Here is a 22,080-nt window from a genome sequence, read left to right as displayed (position 1 = left end):
CACTCCCGGGAGTGGGGGAGGGAAGGCAGCACCCGCTTGGAAAAGAGACAAAAGCTTCGGGGTCTATCCTGCGTTTCCACCCCAATACAGTCCTCTCGGCTTCCCCAGTCCTGCTCCCCACGCTTTGGGGAGGGAAGAGGGTTGAGATCCGAAGACCCCGGCTGGGCCTCGCGGGTGTCGGTGGCCCCAGGGCTCCGCTGGCCGCTCGGGCAGCGCGGGTGGGGCTGAGCGGGAGACCTGGGGCGCGCCCCGCAGCGCGGTGAGCTCGCGGTGCCCAGCGAGCGGCCAGCACCCCGGCGTCTGCGTTTTGATTTCCTTCTCTTGCTAAGCCGCATTTACAACTTCACCAATGAGTAACCCGCCTCTCTTTTCAATCTAATCACGGCTCTTTGTGTATCTTTCTGTTGATGATTTATAGGAATAAATTAATAACACCCCAATTCCACGTGCTGCAGTTTATGTTACTTCCCTGCGGCGTCCAGCCCCGCGTGGGGCCGGGTGCGGAGGGGCGCCCTAGGTCTCCTAAGGCTTCCCGGCTCTTGCTGGCGCCGCCCTAGACAGCGGTCGGGGACGGCCAGGCCCAAGGGCCTAGGCCCTAGGTGGCCTGCGGGCTGGAGCCCATTTGGTCCGCTAGGCCCCGGACAACCTCCGGGCCACCCTGGCGCCCCAGCTGCTGCTAGTGGCTCCTCTTCCGATCCCTCTCAGTCTCCACGACCCACACCTGGCAGGTCCCTATAACCCTGGCCAAGGAGAAATCATGGCAGGCGGGGAAACAGCGAGGGAAGAACCTCAAGTGTATATAAATTATAGCAGAACACATTTGGGTAAAACAAAAACAGAACAAACTAGAAGCACTAGGATTGTCTTAGCTAGAGGGCAAGCGACCGGGTCCCCAGAGCGCAAATTCAATGGCAAGGTCATACCCCACCCCAAACTGGCACTGCGGGCGTGCGTCCGACGCCTCTGAAACCTTGAAACCGCGGCCCTTAAGTGTGGGAGGCCACGCGAGGGGCTCCTTTCTAAAGCCGAGTCGCCCGGGAGCGACGTGCGGCCTAAGGGAACCGCAGGGCTCCTTGGATAATTAGTAACTAGCTGTCAAAGTGCTTGCCGGTCGGGGAGACCCGGCCAGAGATCCCAGCCAGGCGAGCCAGCCAGCCTGCCCGAATTTTCCGGGGGACTCCGGAGTGTCGGTGACGAGAGGTGTACAAGCCCTCCTTTCTCAAATTGATCCCAAATCCCCTGCGAGTGGGGTCTTAGCCGCCTGAGTCCTCCCCCTCTCCACCCAATTGCTTAGATTTGTGTTTCTTTTTGCCCCGTGCGGGTCCACTCTGACCCTCTGTGAAAACACTCCCTTTTACAGATCTTGGGGATTCAAGATAATTCCCGAGGCTTGCACGGGCGCTGGAGATGGATGTGCCCACTCTAGAGTTTGCCTCTCAGGTTCCAGACCCTGGGGCTGCGGGTCCCTCGGCAAAGAACCGCAGGTTGCTCTACTCGAGGCCGACCTGCGACTTCCCGCAGCGGAGGCAGCCCAGGAAGAAATGCAGGGCCTGAGGCTTTGGGGACGCAAGCCTCTGCTCCCGGGAAGTCACAGCAGTTTCACTGCACCCAACCGCACCTTCAACCTCCTGACCAAAGGCTCCGCACCTCGGCTACTCCTGGCCGACCTCCAGACCCACCGGGAAGGCCTTTGGGTCCTAGGCGCTGGCCTGGGCGCGGGGAGATGAAGCCTAGGGCTCCAGGGTCGCCAGGCTGAGGGACTAGGAAGGGTCGCATTGCGAGAGAAGCGGAGCGCCCCCCGGGGGAACTGGTCTGGTGGGCAACAGGCTTGGCTAGAGTAATCCGCACAGCGTGGATCAAGCACCCGGCCCGGGGCTCCAGGGGCTCTGGCGCGTATCCTGCACCCCGCTCACTGCCTACCTGAGCATCCGATCCACCTCGGCCCGCTGCTCCGCCGCCTCCTCGGTGTTGAGCGCCTGCAGTTCCTTGAGGATGGGAGGGGTGTCATAGTCGTCGCCGTCCTCAGAGCCCTCATCTCCGGACAAGCGGCTCTTGGCGTGGCCATTGGTGAGAGTATGGAAGACCGGCTTGGTGTCGGTATCGGCCCCGCTCCCGGGAGACAGGGGCAGCGTCTCCAATTTTACCCCGAAGTTCGGGGATGGCAGTAACTCCTCCAAGGCCTGGACCAGCACCTCCTTGGTGACCCCGGAGCTCAACAGGGCGCTCAGGAGTTCTTGCTGGAGCGACGTGAGCTTGGACACCATTTTCCAAGGACGGAAAAAGAAGGGGGTAAAGGGGGTGGGTGGATGTGAGAGAGGAGGGTGGAGGGGAGTTTCACAAGCAAACCCCAAGTCCTGCAACCCCTCCACCCTTCAGCCTCCAGACACCTGTTACTCCCCGGGGTCCGGAGTCTCCTCCGAGAGGAGTCAGAAAACTTTTAACTTGCCATGATCGCCACCATTAGGCCATATAAGATATGCAAATTAGTGGGAAGGGCCCGGCTTTCGGCAAGATGCAAATGGTGGTGGGGAGGGGGGAAAACCCAGAAAGAGGGAGAGCCTAAGGGGCAGTCTTGGGGAGTGGGAGACCAGGGCCGGAAAAGGGGCTTGCCAGGGCTCATTGTACTCACGCTGGGGGCCTGAAGATCTTTTCTTACTGGTTCTATTTATCAGCCGAACTTTAGGTGACCTTTGGACTTGTTAAGCAAGTGGTTTGTAGCGTAGGTGCGGGGGCTTTTCCACTGGCGATTGGTTCGGCTTTAGTCCAGAAAGAAGAAACTGCACTTCTGGGGTTCAGGTGAGAGCTGGAAAAAATTGAGGTGCTCTTGGAAAAAGGGAATCGGAGAGGAAAAGAAGAGTAGAGCGGCTCTTAAGTTGTCCGCAAGTGGCAAGCCGGGAGACCCAAAGGGGTGGCGGAGAAACTGACCCTTTGGGAATGGGCGTGGAGACCCGAGGGAGGCAGGGGGGCGTTAGGCGGGGTAAGCGTGCATTGGAGGGACCCCATGTATCTCTACCTCGATAACCGCTCTCCCAAGGCCCTAGGCCCTCACTAGCCAGGTCTGGCGGTTTAAATTTGCAGGACTGCGGGCCCAGACATAGTAGGCAAGGGTGAAGGAGGCACCGACTAATTTATGACCAGAGGGAGTAGCCAAAGTGGAGCTTCCCCCGCAGCGGGGCTGCACCAGCGTCAGCCTGGCCAGGCCGCGGGGGAGCTGGACACCTGGGTCGGGTTGTGCTCTACAGCTTAAGCCCGGAATATCAAAGCGCCTGTCTTTGGAAGCAAAACTGGGTCTGTGGGACCCCTTTCTAGTACTGAAAGCAAAGCTTAGCCTGCCACTGGACGGACAGTTGGAGCGGCGTGTTCCCTGGGCCCACTCTTTCTGGTTTGTTCGCAGTTCCGGGAGGTCCGCGGTACCGCAGATAGATTTTGCAAACAGTCAGGCCACACTCTCGTACGCCAGACAAAGCGATTGAAGGAAAGGTTTTTTTCCACTCAGGCCTGTCCCAGAAGGAAGTCATGGGTTCTTCAGCACCTCGAAATTTCTGCCCCTTCTCCTACGGAGAAGGAAGGAGACACAAGGACACCCAAACCTACTGGTCCCTGCCTACTGGCAGAAGAACAGGAGAAGGGACTCCTTGGGATCCTGCACTTCCAGATCCATAGCTCCTCGGGCAGAGGTTATCTCTTCTCCGATTTGAACCTCAGTTTCATAATCTGTGAGAAAGGATACTAATTGTTACTGTGCAGGAGGACTGTATACATTGAGCGAGACCATCTATGAAAACTCTTGGTCTAACACTTTCCAATCTGGGAAGGCAGGAGGCTGGTTCCTAGTAATAAAATCTAGCCCTTCCAGAAGCATAGAGTTCTCAAACTTGGGGAGGACAAGTGCTAGGGTTAGAAGGACTGGGCAATTAAGAACAAAAATTCAGAATCAGCAAGAAAATTGCAAAGGAGCTTCTACACATTTCCCCACCTGTCTCACCTTAAGGAAGTTGGAGTTAAGTTAGTAATGGAAAGGAATCTCGGCATGGAGGAAGAAGGGTCCAGCCGCTCTCATCTGCTAGGTACAGGGTCAAATCTCCTAGGTGCGGAAGGTTGAGGATATAATTGATTCAAAGCAGGGTAAGGAGTAACACTTCCTCTGAACACACAGAACGCTGGACCACCTGTGCTGGGAGTCCTGGAGGATGAATTCCTTTTCAAGAGTCACACCTGTCTTTGTCTCTCTTTCCCTGAGAAAGGAGTAATAAGTTCATAGAAACACGGACCCTTCATTTCATCTTCTTGCCTTCTAGTTTGTTGTGACATATGGCAGATAATTGCCCCCCGTAATTCCACTTAGCAGGAGAACTTTCTCTGTCTCCCCAGCTTCTCTTAAGCAGCATAATGAAGTGTTCAGAGTAAATGCCTCTGGAGAACAGCCCCTTTTTCTGTCTCCTACCCACTATCATGGAAGCATCAAGTGTAATGAAGATTAGTTTCTGTATTAAACTGTGGAAACCCATTAAAAAGCCAGCTATCACTTCTCTTTTAACAGCACAGCTTTGATTTGATTCTGTGTGTTTCACCACACTCCCAAGCCTTTTGCTCTCAAAATTCAGATGTCAACAAAGCCATTTCCCTCCCCCACCAACCCCAGCCACCAACGTGAATACTCAGAAACTTGCACAGAGTACAGGGGAAAACTTCCTGTGAGTGTCCAGGTGTGTCTCCCAGGTAATCATTCTCCTTCTCAGACATACTTCGTATTCAACACTTGGTACAATAAAGGTGCTCACCGTGTAATCACTACTATAGATCTGTGAGTGGATTCCATATCTAACCCTTCCTATGGAAATTTAAAAAGAAAAGCATAAGTAGACCAGCAAACAGTTAGCCCTTCAAGGAGTGGGTAATAGATGTTAACTAAATGAGCTATCTCATGAAACCCTTTAGAGAACTTTCCCCCAATAGTGGAAGACACAGTGTGATTGAAATAATCTTTGCTCTGCTTCACACAAGATAAAGTGGTGATAGACTGAGATAGTAACCCAAGCTAATGTTGGGAAACTAAGGCACTGGAGAGTCTAAGGTGGTTGCTTGTAACTACAGGAGTAAGTTATTAGAAGGGCTAAGATTGGAGCTCAGGACTTTAGGATGAAAGAGAAGGGTCTCTAGCTTTCAATGTTTGGGGAGATAAGTTGTTAAAAGGGAGATTCTCGGGGTGGGGGGAGGTGAAGGATACAGAGCAGTAGAGAACAGAGACAGGCTTTGGAGTCAGACAAGACCTAAACATGCAAAAGGATAATGATGCTATATTGTGTTTCTGTGAAGGTGAAATGCATTAGCGTTGGACTGTGACAAGCTCTTGCATGTGTAAAGAGGCATACCATGAAATCATGCCAAGAAATGAGGCAACTGATCTCATAATTCTTAGCTTGTTCGTCAAAATGTTCGAATTTGAAGAGACCATATTAAGTTCTATTACTGAAATAATAAATTTTCAGTTCAAATCCCAAGGTTTTATATGAGGATCAGCCCCTGGTATCAAATAAATGGAAATCCAGTTGGCACATCCCTCTGTAAGGCTCTCTGAGCACTGTGTTGTTGGTGATTTCACAGAATGGAGAATATGGCTCCTGTGAACGCATCTCCTGTGTAACTCAGCAGTGGAAGTGATATTTCTTTTCTGCTCTTGTGCACAATTTCCCCCCAATTTCCATGGTTATCTTTCTTTGTTTACTGAAGGAGACCCTGGTCTTTCCAACCTCTGCTGCTCTACTCTTCAAGATGTTTCCATTGATTTGGTGGGTATCTAGAAGACCTCAAAATGAAATCAGCTTGAGAGTAAAACATAAATACCACCTACTTTAGAAGTCATCTCACTTTATTTCTTCCTTTTTGGGATGTGGAAGCAGGTTTCTTATTTGGGAGAAGAAATGACTTTCCTGAGAGCTTTATAACTGGGCACTAGGGAATCCTGGCTTTGGAATCAGTCAGGTCAACCATCTGCTTACTGGACACTTCACTTCTTTTAGTCTTTCTATTTTGATCACATGTAAATGTTGATTACAATAGAATTTATGCTGGAATTTATGGTTGAGTTAAATGAAGTAACACAGGGAATAACCCTGGATGGGGCAGGCACAAGCAGGACACAAACCAAGTGCTTGCTCAATGACAGCACATGGCTGCTCAGGGGCTCCCTCCATGCTGCTCTCCTTTCTTTCCTCCCTTCCTTCTAAATGCATACCTGGTAGGGTAAATTCACTAATAAACACTACCAAGTGCTCACTAGGGGAGGACCCCAAGGGAATCTGCCAAATCCCACTGGATTCCTGCCCTCAGCTTCCTTTCTAGAAATCCCTTTCAACATGCTTCTATTAGATGGCCTTTGCTAGGGAAACTCCCAAGGGCAGAGGAGATTTCTTTCCTTTTGATTCAACAAGCCACATCCTTCTGCTAGGTCATTTTTAGAAATAGGGTATTCCCAGTAGCTTGTAAAAGATTAAATTAAAAACCCGTAACCTAGTATGATATTAAACTAATAAATACTACACCTCATGTCAAGAGTCTCCACTCCAGAACAATAACTTATTCTACTTTCTCCTTCTGTAACATCCACAAGAAGCAAGATTGGCAGTGAATCCAGTCCACAGTGAATGTTTATTGTAGAAATGATATGGACTAGGCAATAGTGTTTAGAGGAAAAATAATAATCTTTACTAAAATTTCTTGGAATCTGTCTTCAGAGGTACTTTATTGCATCTCTTCTTTTTTTCATCTTCACAAATCTATGAGGTAGGCAGTATTACCCCTTTAATGGGGAAAGAAATGGAAACTCCAAGAGGGGAAGAGTTGGCTCAAGAACCCACAAATGGTTAAGGACTGGAACCTTGGACTGTGAATCCCCAGTGTCATGTTAAGTACTCAACTTCTGGGCTTTTGCACCTTTACAAGGCTCTACCCAGTCAAACAGATGAAGGACACACGGAACACCCTGAACAGTAAGAGAGAGAGAGAGAGAGAAACAGAGACAGAGAGAGAGTCTTTCCTGTCAAAGGAGGTACTCCACACAAAGAGGTGTAATATTTATACAGTGTTTTGTGATGTACAGATTTCTTTTTGTTTCACCTTCAAAAAAGTCCTGTGAAGAAGGTAGTACACAATTGGCAGATGAGAAAACCAAGGCTCAGAGAGGAAGAAAGAACTCCTATAGGTGCTGGAAACACCACCTCCTGACCTAAGCCTTCTGCACAACACTGTGTTTGTCTAATCACAAGATGAGCACAAAGTGCAGACCAGGAGCAGGTATGAGGCTTCACTCAGATTAAGACACAAGAAGATGCTCAATGTCCACTTCCGATGGCATGCTAGAGTACTAGAAAAGCTCTTTTTTCTTCTTCTTCTCATGTGTCCCTTGGACATGAGAGTGGCCACTCAGCCTCATTTATGCCTGGTATCCAGATACAGACTCAGCTACCAGGCTGAGGGGTGAAGAGCTGCACAGGGGTGCAGGGTCAAGGAGCAAGCGTTTATGGAGCATGTGCTATGTGCTGGACACTGCTGGGATCTGGCAATGTTGGGATGCACAATTCCTGCTCTAAAGGAGCTGGAATGCATACACCTACTTCTGTTGCTAGAAGAAACTGAGCAGGCCTTACAATAAGCATTGTGCCCAGCGTGTTACGTAAAGCATCTCACTTGCTCCTCATAATTGTCCAAGAGACAGTATTAGTTTCCTATTTTTAGTTTTCTCAATGGATGCCCGGAGAGCTTGAGTTGCAGAGAACTTGTTATTATTCATACTGAGTTGAGTTTCAAAGGCAGCTCTTCTTGACTTCAAATGTTTTCTGTGTCAGCCAAGAGGCAGGTACCATAGGGAAATCAGCTGGGGCTTGGAGTCAAGCTGTCCCTGTTGCTTCCTATGTGTGACCTTGAACAACTAGTCACTCCAAATCTCAGTTTCTTCTGTAAAAAGGAGGGCCCTGTAGAAATTGTCAGGGCAGAATATTTATTTATTTATTTACCACCTGGCAGAATTAATAAGTAGAAGTGAATATTAACAAAAAGGGAGTAAGCAGCAAAATTGGGGGTGGGGAAGTTTCAGGACCCTTGAAGGATAAGGAGGATTTTAACATAGAGAAAAAGTCAGAGAGCATTTCAGGGAGAAAGAAGAGCTGAGGAAAAGTTTGAAAAGGTGTGCGGTAAGGTGATGGGGATGGAGAGAGCTTGCTAACAATGGCACCAGAAAGTAAGGACTGGACTAAGGATGGCAGGCACTGAATGCCAGGCCTGAGGTTCTTCAGTTTTTGCCTTTGGTAATGAGGAATCCCTGAAAGTTTCCAAGGAGGTGTGTGCCATTATTTAACTTACTTTAAAAAAAAAAATCCTTATAACACCAATACCTGTAGTGGTGACTATTCACTGGGTGGTTACATCACTGTGCTAAGATTTACAGTTATCTTATTTGATCCTTATGATTATCTGAATTTACTCTCCTCTTATCTCCATTTTCCAAAAAATGTTAAATGCCTCTGACTTTTCCTTTTTCTGGAGTCAAAATGCCAGGATTCCATCTTTGGATTCCTAGCCACTAACTGTGTATGCACCTCAATGTTCCTATCTTTAAAATGGGGGTAGAGATAAGATCTGCGTAACAGGGAAATTGCAGAGAGTCAGTGAGTCAATACAGGTAAAGTGATTAGAAGACAGGCGTCAAGAGCTCCTAACAATTCTTAGCTGTGATGACAGTGATTGCCTAAGGTGGAACACCTAGAAAGTGACTTAGGGATTCTTTGGTGGAGACCCTCTAGGGAGCCTCTGTCCTTTTGCAGGCAGGAGGTTGAGAAGGTCACAGTTAAAAAAAGAAAAGAAGCTAAAATATCTCATTCCTATCATTTGCATGAATTAATTAACTTATGACATGTACCATCATGCTAATATTTTATGTGCATTCATAAAACTAACAGAAAAATAAAAAAGATGGAAGTGTAAATATGAAAGCAAGACCTAAGATTTTCCTGCTGTGACTTCCATGCTTCATCTTATGCATCCCAATTTAGGGCAGTTCTCATGCACATAACCATTAAATTAAATTTTATTTTTGGATAAACAGAAACCTGGATAAAGGTCACCAGAAAGTTATCTCTCAAGACTTTTTAAAGATTTAGGAAAAAATTAGGGGGAGTTGGTTAGAGGTAGAAGATGAGAGAAAGGTAAAGGGAAGAGGAGGATAATGAAGAAAAAAGATAAAAGAAAGAAATTTTTTTAAAGGATAAAAAATAAAAATGAGGGGAAGAAGAAGAAAAAAAGAAATGAAGGAAGGGAGAGAGAGAGAGAGAGAGAGAGAGAGAGAGAGAGAGAGAGAGAGAGAGAGAGAGAGAGAGGCAGACAGAGACAGAGAGGAAAAGAAACATGTCCCCAGACGCCACTGAACAGAGGCCCTATGTGTCTTTGGCCTGGCCTTTGCTCAGACCCCATAGGAATGTTCTGTCACAGTCTATAGGCTGGACCTTGGCCTCTTTCCACACAGAGCCACCAGCTAATGAAGTGCATATTGCTTTCTGTTCCACATCTCTTCCCCTAGAGCTGCTTCCCCTGTGTGGCCTCACTTGGAGATGGTGTCAGGAACCGGAGCAGTGGAGAGCCTGACCTTTCCCATCACTGTCCCCACACCTCATTAACTTCTCCTTGCAGCTGGAGCAGACCATGATGGAACAGAAAAGCTGCCAGGTTCTTCAGAAAGTAAAGAAATGCACATTTTCCCAGATCTCCTGACCTGGGAGTTCCCTCCTACACTGCATGGGAGACAGCCTGCTTATAAAGCATGGGAAGAAAGTCAAGTTCCAAGTTCTTAGAGAACCCAAGCATATTTTTGTTTTAGATCCTTGCTTTAAAAACAAAGGACAAGGGCCAGGTATGGTGTCTCACTCCTGTAATCCCAGCTATACAGGAGGTGGAGATTGGGAGGTCAAACCCCACCTCAATAAGGTGGGCACAGTGGCACACGCCCAGCTACTGGGGGCATAGGTAGGAGTATTCCAAATTGAGGCCAGCCAAGGCAAAACCATGAAACCCTATCCAAAAAAGAAGTAAAACAAAAAAAGGGTTGGGTGTGTGGCTCAATTGGTAGAGCACCTACCTAGCAAACATGAGGCGCCTAGTTCAATCCCCAGTACTGCCCAAAACAAAAAAGCAAAGGACAAAAGGCCTCAATGTGCAATATATAAGTACACACAAAATACAAAAAGTGAAAATACAAGCAATGCTTTGCAAGTGAAATTTCCTTGCCTTGAATGTGATGGAGCCCTGGATGAGAAGACATGTAATAGCTGTTGACTGAATGCGTGAATGAATGAATGAATAGCAAATTTTCAAAAGACTCTAGTGATGATATGATGTGGGCAGGGTTTTCCTAGAACTAAGGGGACTGAGCCCCAAGAAGTCAAGGCCCAAGATCTTGAAGTGACTGAGTGATACCAAGCCCCGTCCTTTGTTGTCACCAGGGCATTATTTCCATGAGTTCTTTTGTTTCCTTTGGGAAGATTTGTCACTTGCCCAGGTGTTCTGGTGTAGTCATTGTTTTAGGAAAATGATATTTAGTTCATGTACATTTGAACATCTACAAGAAGACAGGCATGGTGGTGGGAAGGTTGCCCCCTTCCCTCTGGAAATTCACAGCCTGATGGGTATTTCCAGAACTCACAACAACTTCAATGATCCTGTCATTTTCACTATTGTTTCCTTGTCTCCTTACTGAATATTTTTCTAGTCTATGTGAACAATTCACTTAAAAAAGACTTGCTTTTTAAATTACAAAATGAGTAAACATCAAAGAGATGTTAGCACACCCATGTTCATAGCAGTCTTATGCACACTAGCCAAAATGTGAAAGCAACCCAAGTGTTTATCAGCAGATGAACAGATAGACAAAATTTTTATTCTGTGTAGGCAGTGGAATAGCAACTGGCCTGAAAATGGAGTGAATTCTGACACATGCTGCAAATAGAGGACCCTTAACAGTGAAAGAAGACAGACATGGAAGGACAAACACTCTAGAATTCCACTCCTATGGGGTGCCTAGAGTAGTGAGGCGAGGAGTGTTCCTGGAATTTCTAACTGGTGGTTAGTGGTTGTGCAGTTTTTGGTATAAATGTTAACGACGGTTACCGAGCTTATAAGCACCCTCTCCCTCTCCTTGCAAGCTGCTGTCCAATTTGCTAATATGTGAGTAGATAGTACTTTCTTTTTTCTCAGCTAACAACAAGAAACTTCTTATATGAATCATCTCATAATTCCACAGTAATTTTTTTCATTTAATCACATTCCAAAGACCACCAACCCCTTACTAAAATCACAATGTTGCATGTTCAATACTCCAGAACAAGAGACAAATGCTTTTTTGAAGTTTCAAAGTTACTCTTTAAGACAATATTTGCTAGCAGGATTTATTCTGTATTTTGGAAAAGCTTTAACACACACACACACACACACACACACACACACACACACACACACACACCACTCTCCCAGCTTTCAATGAATAGCGTAAGTCACAAATGTGGCTTTGGCCACAACAAAGATACCACTTTTTAGGCTGTCTCTGAGGTTTGCTTTCTAAAAACTGTTTGGAGGAGGCCAGTTTAGGTTTTGTTTTTTCTCTCTGATCCCTGCTGACTGACCAAGGACTTCAGGCTGTTTACACGGTAGAGCTTTAGATATGGCTATTTGTATGGCATTGTATCAAGGCCTTCAAATATTTGCCGGGAGGTTTGGTGGAAAATGTCTAGACCAGTGCAAACACTGCCGGCCCCAGAGAAATCCCAGAAGCTCACAGGACCCTCCAGGAACCCTACTCTATCCGACTGTCATCACAGGGAAACCCTCTGGACATTTGTCATTTTGGTTGAACTCATCTCAGGGTCTAAGTCCATATGGAATCGTGATTTCACTATGAGTAGTTTCATTCATTCCATGACTAGAGGAGACAGAAGGGACAGCCACTGAGCCAAGAGCCAGGGCAGCTTGACACCAGCCCTCAATTGCCTTCTGCTTGTTGGGTCCTTCTGGCAAGTAGACGACCCTCTCTGGGCTTTGGTTTTCTTAGTTCAAATGAAAGTGGTTAAGGAAAATGATCTCTAAAGTCTCTTTCTTCGACTCAATCTATTTATTCCTTAAGTACCTTTCAGGTATAATCATGGAACCTGGATGACAGTGGAAGATTGAAAAAAAAAAATGAGATGAGGTCTCACGTCCAGAAAGTTGGATTGGATGTTTTCATTTCAGTTCCTAGAAGTTTCCTGGAAACTCATGGTTTCACAGCATATATATAGGGTTGTCACAGGCAATTAGATAATAGGTCATTAATTGATGTGACAGTATAGCACACAATGAAACAGAATCATTTATGTTTCCAGACATTGAACTTTTGTACAAGTGATCCCATGTGTAAAAAAAAAAAGACATAGTACACTAAGCTCTGACTAGGTAACAAGCCTCTGCTGGATGCGTTAAAAACCTTATCTGAGAAGCTCTCGTGACGATCTTGTGAGCAGCAGTGTCTCCATTTTACACATGAGGAAAGCAGCCTTTAAGAGATTGAGAAGCTAGCCCAACACCATGTAGCTAGTAAGAGGCTTCAACTCCAGCTCCTACCTTTGTTCAGAGTCTGCTCTCCCTTAGCTGGGCCTCCGCCTCGAGGTGTGATGTTTGCCTTTTATTAAAGCATTGAAATGCACCCAGATTTTTAGAATGAATAGGTAGAAGCACAGGAAACACAAGAGATGGGCCCCAAATTCCAGGCTAGAGAGAGAGGTGTGGGACTTGAAGCCAGGTGTTTTGACTCAGAACCCAGGGCTTTGCCTCACCTTGCACAGTGGTTGTGCAGCCTGCTCCGACTGCCTTGTTTTGTTTTGCTTTTGTGGTGCTGGGGATTGAACCCAGAGCCTCCTGTCAGTAAGCCCTGAGCTACATCCCCAGCCTGCTGACATGGTTTTGTAAGGTATTTGAACCTCATAGGTGTGGCAGGCGTGCCAACACCCCATCATTTATTTATACAATTTCCTCTTCCTTTCCCCACATACCTGTTTCTCCTGTAATCTCTCCCAGTTCCATAAGTGGCAATTCCATCTTTCTACCTGCTCATGTCCTCAACTAGGGGCTCGTCCACTTCCCTCACACCTGTAGCTAATCCTTCAGCCAATCCTTGGATCTCTCTTCCCTATAAAGCTAGAAGCTGACCATGTCTCAGAACTTCCTTCAACATCCCTTCAGTCAAGTCAGTCATCTTTCCAATGGTCACATCTGGTCCCTGGGTTGTCCCTTGCTGCCTGAAGTTTATTCCTCCACACAGAAGCCAGAGGAATCCTGCTACATCAAAAGCCAGCTCACACTCTACTCTGCTGTTAAATACTCCAGTGGCTTCTCATCTCATTCAGAGAAAAAAAACCCTATATGTGATGTATTGGTTCCAGTCACATAGCCTCCTTAATATTCTTGGAGCATTCCAGACACATTTCTGCCCCAGGGCCTTTGCACTTGCTCTTTCCCTTCCCTGGGGAATTTTCCCCCAGATATCTGTATGGCCCACTCATCATCTCTGCTAATTTGTCATCTTCTCAGTGAGGAATGTCCTGTCCACCCTTATTAAAATTTCAGCTCATCTCTTGCTCCATGTTCTTTAGCCACCATATCCTACTTTTTTCTTTATCTTCCACACATTTATTACCACCAGTCAAATTATGTACTGAACCAAACTCATTTTGTTTGTTGTCTCTCCAGGTAGGCTATAAACCCCACAAGGGGGGGGGGGGTGGCGGGATAATTCAGGGCAGGGGGAAGGGCGTGGGTTTGTTCACAGCTGTAACCCGAGCATCTACAATGGCACTGCATTCAGCAGGTCTCAGCAAATGTTTTTGTCTGAATAAGTGAAACTTCTTTGTCCCCTGACAGGTATCTGAACTTCATCCCACTGCACCTCATCTCTTCCTGATCTGCAGCTCAGATTGTCTTTTTCTCAGTCACAGGTCACTCTTCCCAGGCATGGTGAGACCACTTATTCATCCCAGGTGCAAAGAAGGCTGGGTGATGAGTTACAGTCGAGGCAGCTTCTGACCACTTCCACATCCTAGGAATTGAAGGGGGGACCTTCACATAGGAGCTGTGCTCAGCTCCTCCTTCATCTCCTGCCTTCACAGACCATACTCTTGGTTTTAGGAGTCTACCAGCTATTGAAGGTCAACCATTCAGCTTATTGAATAATAATTATTCAAATGAGTCTGGTTGTACGGGAAATGTTCAGCCAGCAAGGAAATGAAGGTGAATCAGGGTGAGACAGAAAGCCCATACCAATGCCCCCTTACTGGGTTCAAGAGAAGGCAGGAGTACAATTTGTAATTTGCAAAAGAGTCATTTATCAAAGTTTCTGCTTGAGACATTGAAGAACAGAACTGCTCTTCGCAACATCTTTGGGGAGGGATGTTTCTGGTTAAAAAATAAAGCATGCTGTCCCATTTTGCAGTGAAATGCAGCCACATGGAGAGGGGTGGCAATTTTCCAAGGACAACAGCACCCCAATCTATTCTACCCTTAGTACCAACAAACAGTCGCATTCATCTTCATCTACCTTAAAAGTCCCAGATCGTTTCTGGAGGGGTATGCCTTTATGAAAGTTGCCACCATTGAGAGAAAAAGGGAGAACTGAAACTCACCCACCACTCCAAACCAAACAGTGTTGAGTCAGGGTGGGAATAAAGCAGGCAGAACTGGGAAGAACTGGTGTCCCAGCTGGGACGGTCCTTAGAGGTCATCCAGACTAACCTTTGAGGTCATCTGTTCTTGGAGGAGCTGAGGTGCAGAGGATAGGTGACTGGGGCCACTGGCCACATGGGGCATTCGTGGCTGGGAAGGAGCCAGAATTCTCCCACCTGGAGACTCTACTTGGTGCTATGTTCGAGGTCTTTAAAAGGTCTTGGTGACCTGCTGTGTCTGGCACCCTCATGTTCCAGATGAAGAAACAGACTCATAAGGCAGAAAGCAGTGAGGCCAAGGAGGACTTTGGAGGCCAGAGAATATACTTAAAACAGACCTTTGCCCCTTCAGCTCCTCTTGAGCTGAACTTTCAGTTCGTCCTCTCTTCCTTCCTTCAGTGTCAGAGTAACTTATACTTCAATTTCATCTAGTTCCTCAGGAAATGGCCCTGTGAATTTGAAAAAAAAACCCACATGCCTAAATTCACTGAACCAAATTAGTTTTTTGTACTGTCCCTTCTGTTCCATGCCAGTGTTTCTGTCCAGGACTAGGGTCAATTTGGTAAGAGTCGGGGGACAAGGTACAACAGACTCCCTCAGAGTCATAGCTTAGCACTGAGAGAAGAGGGTCACTCAGAACAGCCTCCCCAGAGCACACTATCCTAGAGTCCTTGACACACAGCAGTCACTCAGCAAACAAGTGTTGGTTTGCCTTGTTAGGTGCCATGCTGGAAAACTGGCAGGCTATCAATTTCACGACAGACCAATGATCAAGTGTTGTGATCACCCAACTGGTTTATGTCCAGAGTTATATTTAGAATTGTGCAAAAGTCAAGACACATATTTGTGGTCTTACCCTTGAGGGTCTTGAAATCTCATTGGGAAGCCAGTTCTATCACACATGGTGCACACTGAGAAAAATACAAGACACCTAGGAGAGGAATGGCTAGGTCAAAGGGTAAGCATACGTTTAACCTTTTAACAAACTGTCAAACTTTTTCCCAAAGTGGTTGTTAAATTTATATTCCCCTCCACAATATATATGAGTTCCAGTTGCAACACATCTTAGCCAACACTTAGTATGGTCAGTCTTTGTAATTTTAGACATTATAGTAGGTGTATAATGGTATCTTGTTTTTATTTTAATTTATAATTCCCTATACCAATATACCAGTATCCCAGGTAACAATGTTAAGACAATCTTTTCACATGCTTGTCATCTTTGTCAAAATGCCAGTTTAAACATTTTAGCCATTTTTTACTGGGTTGTCTTCTTAGTATTGAGTCATAAAAGTTCTTAATAATCTGGATACAAGGGTTTTTTTTTGTCACGTATATGTTTTTCAAGTATTTTCCCAGTCTGTGGCTTGCCTTTCATTTTTGTAACTATGTCTTTTTAAGAATAAACATAAATTTTAATGAAAAAAAAAGAAAAATACAAGACGGTTCCTCTGTAAGAATAAGAAACATTGGTGGGATGGTAGGGAGTGTGGGCTTAGGAGCAGCCTCTCTTCATCTTTTTTTTTTTTTTTTGTAGTACTGGGGTTTGAACTCAGGGCCTCCTACTTGCTAGGCAGGCGCTCTACCACTTGAGCTACTCCACCAGACTCCCATATAACAATAAGAACAACTGCTTTTCTTTGAGCAGTTACTGTGGTTACTACAGAAAACAAGCTAAGCACTTCACAGATATTATCTCATTTAATTTGCCGAACACCAGGTTAGAACTAATATTAGCTCCCTGCCCAAGGTCACATAGCTCTAGGCACAGAGCCAGAAGTTGAAGCCAGTCCCCTCTTACTCCAAAGCCACGGGTTTAGCAGTGACGCCCACGCTGGTCCTCTGTGTGTATGTGGTTTCTTCCACGTGACTCCACCTTTTAAACTCTCTTCCCCCATCCTCATCTATGGCACATACCACAGACAGTCTAGATGAATGAGAGAGAAAGAAGAACTGCTTACCTCAGCTTACACCCTAGTTGGAAGTGAGGGACAAAGTGAATCTTGTCCCAACATCATCAGTCATGTGGTAACAGGGTGACAACTACAGTTTGTGGTCACTTCTTATTGTTCTCTGCCTGCTTTGCACATACCTTGCTTGGTGTGGCTAACCTTGCTCTCCCAAGATCCTCTCTGAGCTTAGGTAGCTAACTGGCCTTGATGTGCTAGGAGTGTCCTGCTTCCTTAGGGTCTTTCCAGTTCCTAACCCAGTCATTTTCCCCTAGAGGGTTCGGATATCACTAATGCCAAAGCACTGCCCCACCTTGTGGCTGTTTTGGAGCAATTGCAGCAATCCTGTGAACAACTAGGCCACCGAATTTTGATTTCATCCCTCTCCTTAGGGATTCTAATCCAGGTCCCAGTCCTCATCTCACTCAGTCTCCAAGAGTAGAAGTACATTAAACTAACAAATTAGCCCCATGGTTTCTGGGTCCGGTGAAATTAAGATCACCCTGGTACTGCCCTGGTATCATGACGACTGCTGCTACCAAAGACTTATATGCGCTCAGTTCATGGTATTTGAACTTACAATACCTCATTTAATTCTCAAAACCACGCTTGAAGCTGGAAATAATATTATCCCCATTTTACAAATAAGAAAATGAAGACTAGGAGAGTCCCATGAGTTGTCAGAGTTCTCACTGCTAGTAAGAGGTAAACTGGAATGTGAATCCAGGTTGTTTGGCATCAGAGCTCATGTGCTTAACCACCATCCTAAATGGCCTTCCAGTGTGAGGAAGTGATACTGGCTTTGAGTCAGGGAGACCTGCTTTAGAATCCCCACCTAGCTGGGTAATCAAATAAGTCAAGTTTTATCTGGGGGTTTCCATTGCATAGATAAGTTCTTTTGAAGATTAAAAGAGATGTGTCTATAAAATAGGTAATTGAAAGGCTGTACATAATCTGTCCTGACTCCCAGGTTGCCTAAGAGCCCTTCTATCTTGTGACTTTCTTCCCATGGCCAACCCTAGGTACTCTTCAAGGATGACCCACTTTCCTCTCAGGTCATATAACTACTTGCTAATCATCGATTCATTCATTCATTTACCCATTTATTGAACACCTACTGTGTGCCAGGCATAGTGCTTGAGCCTGAGCAATGAGAAGAGGAAAGTAGACGTGGTCACTGCCCCTGGGAAGTGCACCCTGCTGGAAGTTTTCATGCGTCAGCCACAGGAAACGCAAGGGGCAGTGTGGACAGTCAAAGCGCACATCATCTGTGCGTTTGGAAAAGGAGGAAAAACAAGGACATCAACGATTAATATAAATGTCTTAAGAGACAGGAGAATGGATAGTTGAAAAGAGAGAAAACTCCCAATAAAGAAAAGAGAAATCCCATTGGTGGACTGATCAGGCAAAGCTTGGTGGTTATCAGTGTGAAGGGGAAGGAAGTGGCCAAAGGGAGCAGCCTGGGTGCATCCGGGGACCCAGTGCCTTATCTTGAGTGAGTGGCCACTGGACCTGCCATTCGTGCCTGACCACTCAGAATCCTAATAACCAGCTATTCTTTCTCGGCAGCTTCGTTGGACCTTAGAGGGATTCTTCTAGAACTGGTAGCTAAGTGAGAATGTTCCTGCCCTAGCCAGGCATGTTCTCAGGTGAGAAAATCAAAGCTCAGACATGCAGTGACTGACTCATGTTACTGAATGCAAAAGTCAGAAAGCTAGCCTGCATTCCTTGTGTGACAAAGGCCACATTCTTTCTATCACAGGATGCAGCTCCTCTTTCTGGAACTGAAAAGGCAGGAGGCCCAGTGAACCTTCCCTCAGAGCTGGTCACACAGGTGAAAGGGCGGCCTCCTCTACCCAAATGAGGCAGCACCACGTGGAGTGCCGAGAGAACTATATTAAACAAATGGCTTTCAGGCTGCATGGCATTGGGCCGGAATCTCTGCTGAACAAGTTTTTAAGCCTCTGTAATCCTCAGTTTTCATATCTGAAACACAAACACACAAAACAGTAGTATCTATTATAAGGATTACATGAGCGCTAACCACAGTACTGGCAAAGTGCAGGTATACAGTAAGCACTCAATACTTATTAGTAGCAGCATTCTTTTATTAGGGGAAGGGCCTAGAACATTTGCAGTTCCTTTGTCTAGAGCCTGATAAAATCCTGAGCATGGTACCCCTAACTTATACAGTCAAGTGGGTATTTTACGAGCTTATAAATTTTTCATGTAATGCTTCAGTGCAGTGGACACGTCAGTTCCTGACCTTTCAGCTGGCCAGGCACTTCCCCTACACAGAGCCCTAAAGTCATTGGTTTTCTCCTTGACAGTGAGCTTGTTTGGAGTTCTCCATCCTCCTTGCCATTTGCATTGTGAAGTCATTGTTCCAACATCCTCCTACCTCTACTGAAAAAGACCTGCCAGTGATTCCCTCCTGGGTGCTCAGCGATCCCCAGGGGAAACATGTGGTTTCAGTAAGGTGCAGACATCACGAAACCGAGAGAACTGGCAGGGCAGAAAGTTACTCAAAGGTAGCAAAGAGCGACAAACACTCATGTGTTTTTAATTAAGCTGTAGTCAATGGCCAAAAGAGTCCTTTTTTTGGTTTGTATTTTGGCTTGCTGGTAAGACATTGGTATAACAACATTTAAGGAAATATTAACATAATAAAAGCTCTTTTCCTCTCCCTCCACCAAAAAAAAATGCTTGCCCAATGATTACTTTCAATTTTTGAAGACGTTTTCTTAGAAATGGTAGTCCTGATGATTTAATTCCTCCTGTCCTCAGTGTTATTTCATGGAGGCATTGGGAGACATTGTCACACCTTCTCCACGCTTGTCATGGAAGCTCCTGCAAGATGGCTGGTTCTTGAGACTCATTATTCCGGCATCTTGGTCCCAACCAATCCTCAGGGTGAGGGGAGTCATCACATCACTGTCACCCAGCCTCAGGTGCAAGCCTTGCTTCTGCCATGTCCTACTCTTGAGATCTTGGTGCTGTTATTGCTGTGTGCTTTGAGCCTCAGTTTCCACACCTGTAAAGTAGGGATAATGCAGACATGACAGCATTGTTGGGAAGTTTAGAAGTAAAGCGTGTAAAGACCTGGCCAAGAATTTTCTCAACAATAGCAGCTGTGATACAGATGCCCCGTTGATTGCCTTATTGTTACATCTTTCTAAACAACTCTTTTTCATTCCTTTTATCTTCTCTTTTGGGGAAGAGACCTGGGAGTGGAATTATTTGGCCCAAGGGCATGGATATTTTTGTGGGCTTTGGTTGCATTGCCAATTTGCCTTCTAGAAAACGGATACGAATTCATAGTCACACAGTTTTTGATCCCCAGCTAGCAGCCAAAGGAGGTGGAGGTGTGGGACTAGAAATATCAGCAATGTGGGAACAAGCAGGTTCTTTGGGATCCAAGATGCAGCAGTTGGTGGAGCCAGGGATTGGAGACTGGAGGGAAGGAACTGAAATTAGGCTGAGTAGAGCTGCAGGGCCACTAAAGGAAGACATTAACTCAACTCCCTGGATGTTTGTGAAAGTATGTGCTTGTCAGGGATCAAGCATTTGATGTTAAAACTTGGCTCTTCCCAACTTTCCTTTTTTTATTTTTCCTTGAATGAAGGGCCTCATGCTTGCTAAGTAGGTGCTCTACCACGTGAGCCACTCTACCAGACCCCAAGTTTATTTCTGTTTTATAGCCTAACATGGAATTTCTGCCCAAGACATATTTTTAGCAAACTCTCTCCCTTTATTTACTGTTTCTTGGGTTCTTTTCTTGGGAATTTGTTCAACTGTTAAAAATAAATTCCTGGTTTAGTGGCATCACACCTGTGATGCCAGCACTTGGGAGGCTGAGGCAGGAAGAATGTGAGTTCAAAGGCCAGGATGAGCTACATAATAAGACCTTGTCTCAAAACAAACAAATGAACAAACAAGGGTTGGGGTATGGCTCAGTGGTAGAGCACCTACCTAGCATGCCCGAGGCTCTGGGTTCAACCCCTCTCCCCAATATCACAAAAAAAGAAAAAAATTTCCTCCACACATCTAATCTTGATTCTTATACGTTGAAGCTTGACTTTTATAACACATCAGCTTATTTTTATGTTTCACTTAGCCAATCTGGAACCTACCTGCATTAGCCCTATTTTCCTGTTTTGTGGTGTGTAGGTGAGGGTTGTGGTATTTTTATGGTACTTCCCACTTTATGCCACACCTCTGCAGGAGACAGAGAAAGCACTGGGCATGGATCTGCTTGATCTGGGGTGAAGGACTGGATGCTTTATCACCTCATAGCAAACCACAACTCCTTCCCCAGATTCTGATGTCTTCCACTGTGGAGACTCCCTGCTGGGGTGGCCATGTTACTGGTGAGGGATGGTTTATAGCGTCTAAGGTTTTGTCTATCATTTCTGAAGTTCTTGTGACAATAAGGCAAAGGACTATTAATAAAATAATCCATATCCACATTTTAATAAAGATACCTTGTGGGTACTTTCAGGTAAGGCATCCTATAAGGTTTCCCTATAAACCAGGGGGTTCATTTAGTCAGCTGTTCATATCCCCACCTGATGCTGATGTTGAAGGCTGCCATAGCTCTGCTATACTAATCACTGCATTTCCTCTGACCTTGCACTTGGAGTCTGTGGATTTTTTTTTTTTTTTTATGGGGCTCTTCCAGAGTCACAGCCTTAGTCAAAGGAGCGACCCTAACCAGGCACAGTGGCAAGGCAGGGCAGTGGAATTACGGACAGGCAGATTGCTAGTGCCACTGTGGTCATAGTTGGTGGGCACCTCCTGGGCCAATGCCTATGGCCTTGAGCTGAGTTTTTTGCAATACTGGGATTAGAACTGAGGGCCTTTCACTTGCTAGGCAGGCACTCTACTACCTGAGCCACACACACCCAGCCTGAGTCTGTGGATTTTATAGCACTCCATTCAGCTTATCTGAATCCCCTGTGACTCTTCTAGAAAGAATGGATTAAATATGCAGAATTAGAGATCTAGTTCTTTATATCAACAAAATTTGTGTGGTTCTCCTGAGAACTTCCTTCTCTTCCTTGTGCTTTTTTTTCTTTGGTGGTATGGGGTTTGAACTCAGGGCCTCATGCTTGCTAGGCAGGTGCTCTACCACTTGAGCCACCCCACCAGCCCTTGTGCTCTTTCTTAGTCTATTTCAAAGAGCCATTTGGGGAGTTCATGGTCAGATTGGGTGTGCCCATCCCACTGGGGAGCAGTGTGGGCTCTGGGCACCTGCGCAGCTCTGACCTCTCAGGGGACTCTGTCTTAGTTTCTCTTGCAGGAAGTGACTGTGGCCTGGGGCCCTAGACAGGGTCTATAGGCCACTTTTATTGCCAGTGAAAGAAAAGTGCTCAGGGGCATCTAGTTAAATGTAGATG

At 46.0% G+C, this 22,080-nt stretch overlaps 1 protein-coding gene across 12 annotated transcripts in view; it reads right to left on the bottom strand.

Annotated features, from left to right (window-relative positions):
• Nucleotides 1–4,098, bottom strand: part of Hnf1b (HNF1 homeobox B) — a 53,713-nt gene extending 49,615 nt beyond the window's left edge. For 7 of the 12 annotated variants that reach the window (XR_012438656.1, XR_012438660.1, XR_012438657.1 and 4 more), the window contains exons 1-2: nt 3,014–3,159; nt 1,921–2,803 (exon numbers count right to left, since the gene is read on the bottom strand). Coding sequence is in view for 4 of the 12 variants with exons in the window: in XM_074046272.1 (XP_073902373.1) it covers nt 1,921–2,264 (344 nt within the window). In the remaining 8 variants the exon portion in view is untranslated. Of the gene's footprint in view, nt 1–1,920; nt 2,903–3,013; nt 3,161–3,985 lie in introns of those variants that run through there. The other 5 variants (XR_012438661.1, XR_012438662.1, XR_012438663.1 and 2 more) reach the window with 3 other exon arrangements.
• Nucleotides 4,099–22,080: the final 17,982 nt, after the last annotated feature.

Source organism: Castor canadensis, chromosome 11 (genome assembly GCF_047511655.1).
Source record: "Castor canadensis chromosome 11, mCasCan1.hap1v2, whole genome shotgun sequence".
In the NCBI taxonomy this organism is placed as follows: Eukaryota; Metazoa; Chordata; class Mammalia; order Rodentia; family Castoridae; genus Castor; species Castor canadensis.
This window is presented reverse-complemented; position numbering and strand designations above follow the sequence as displayed.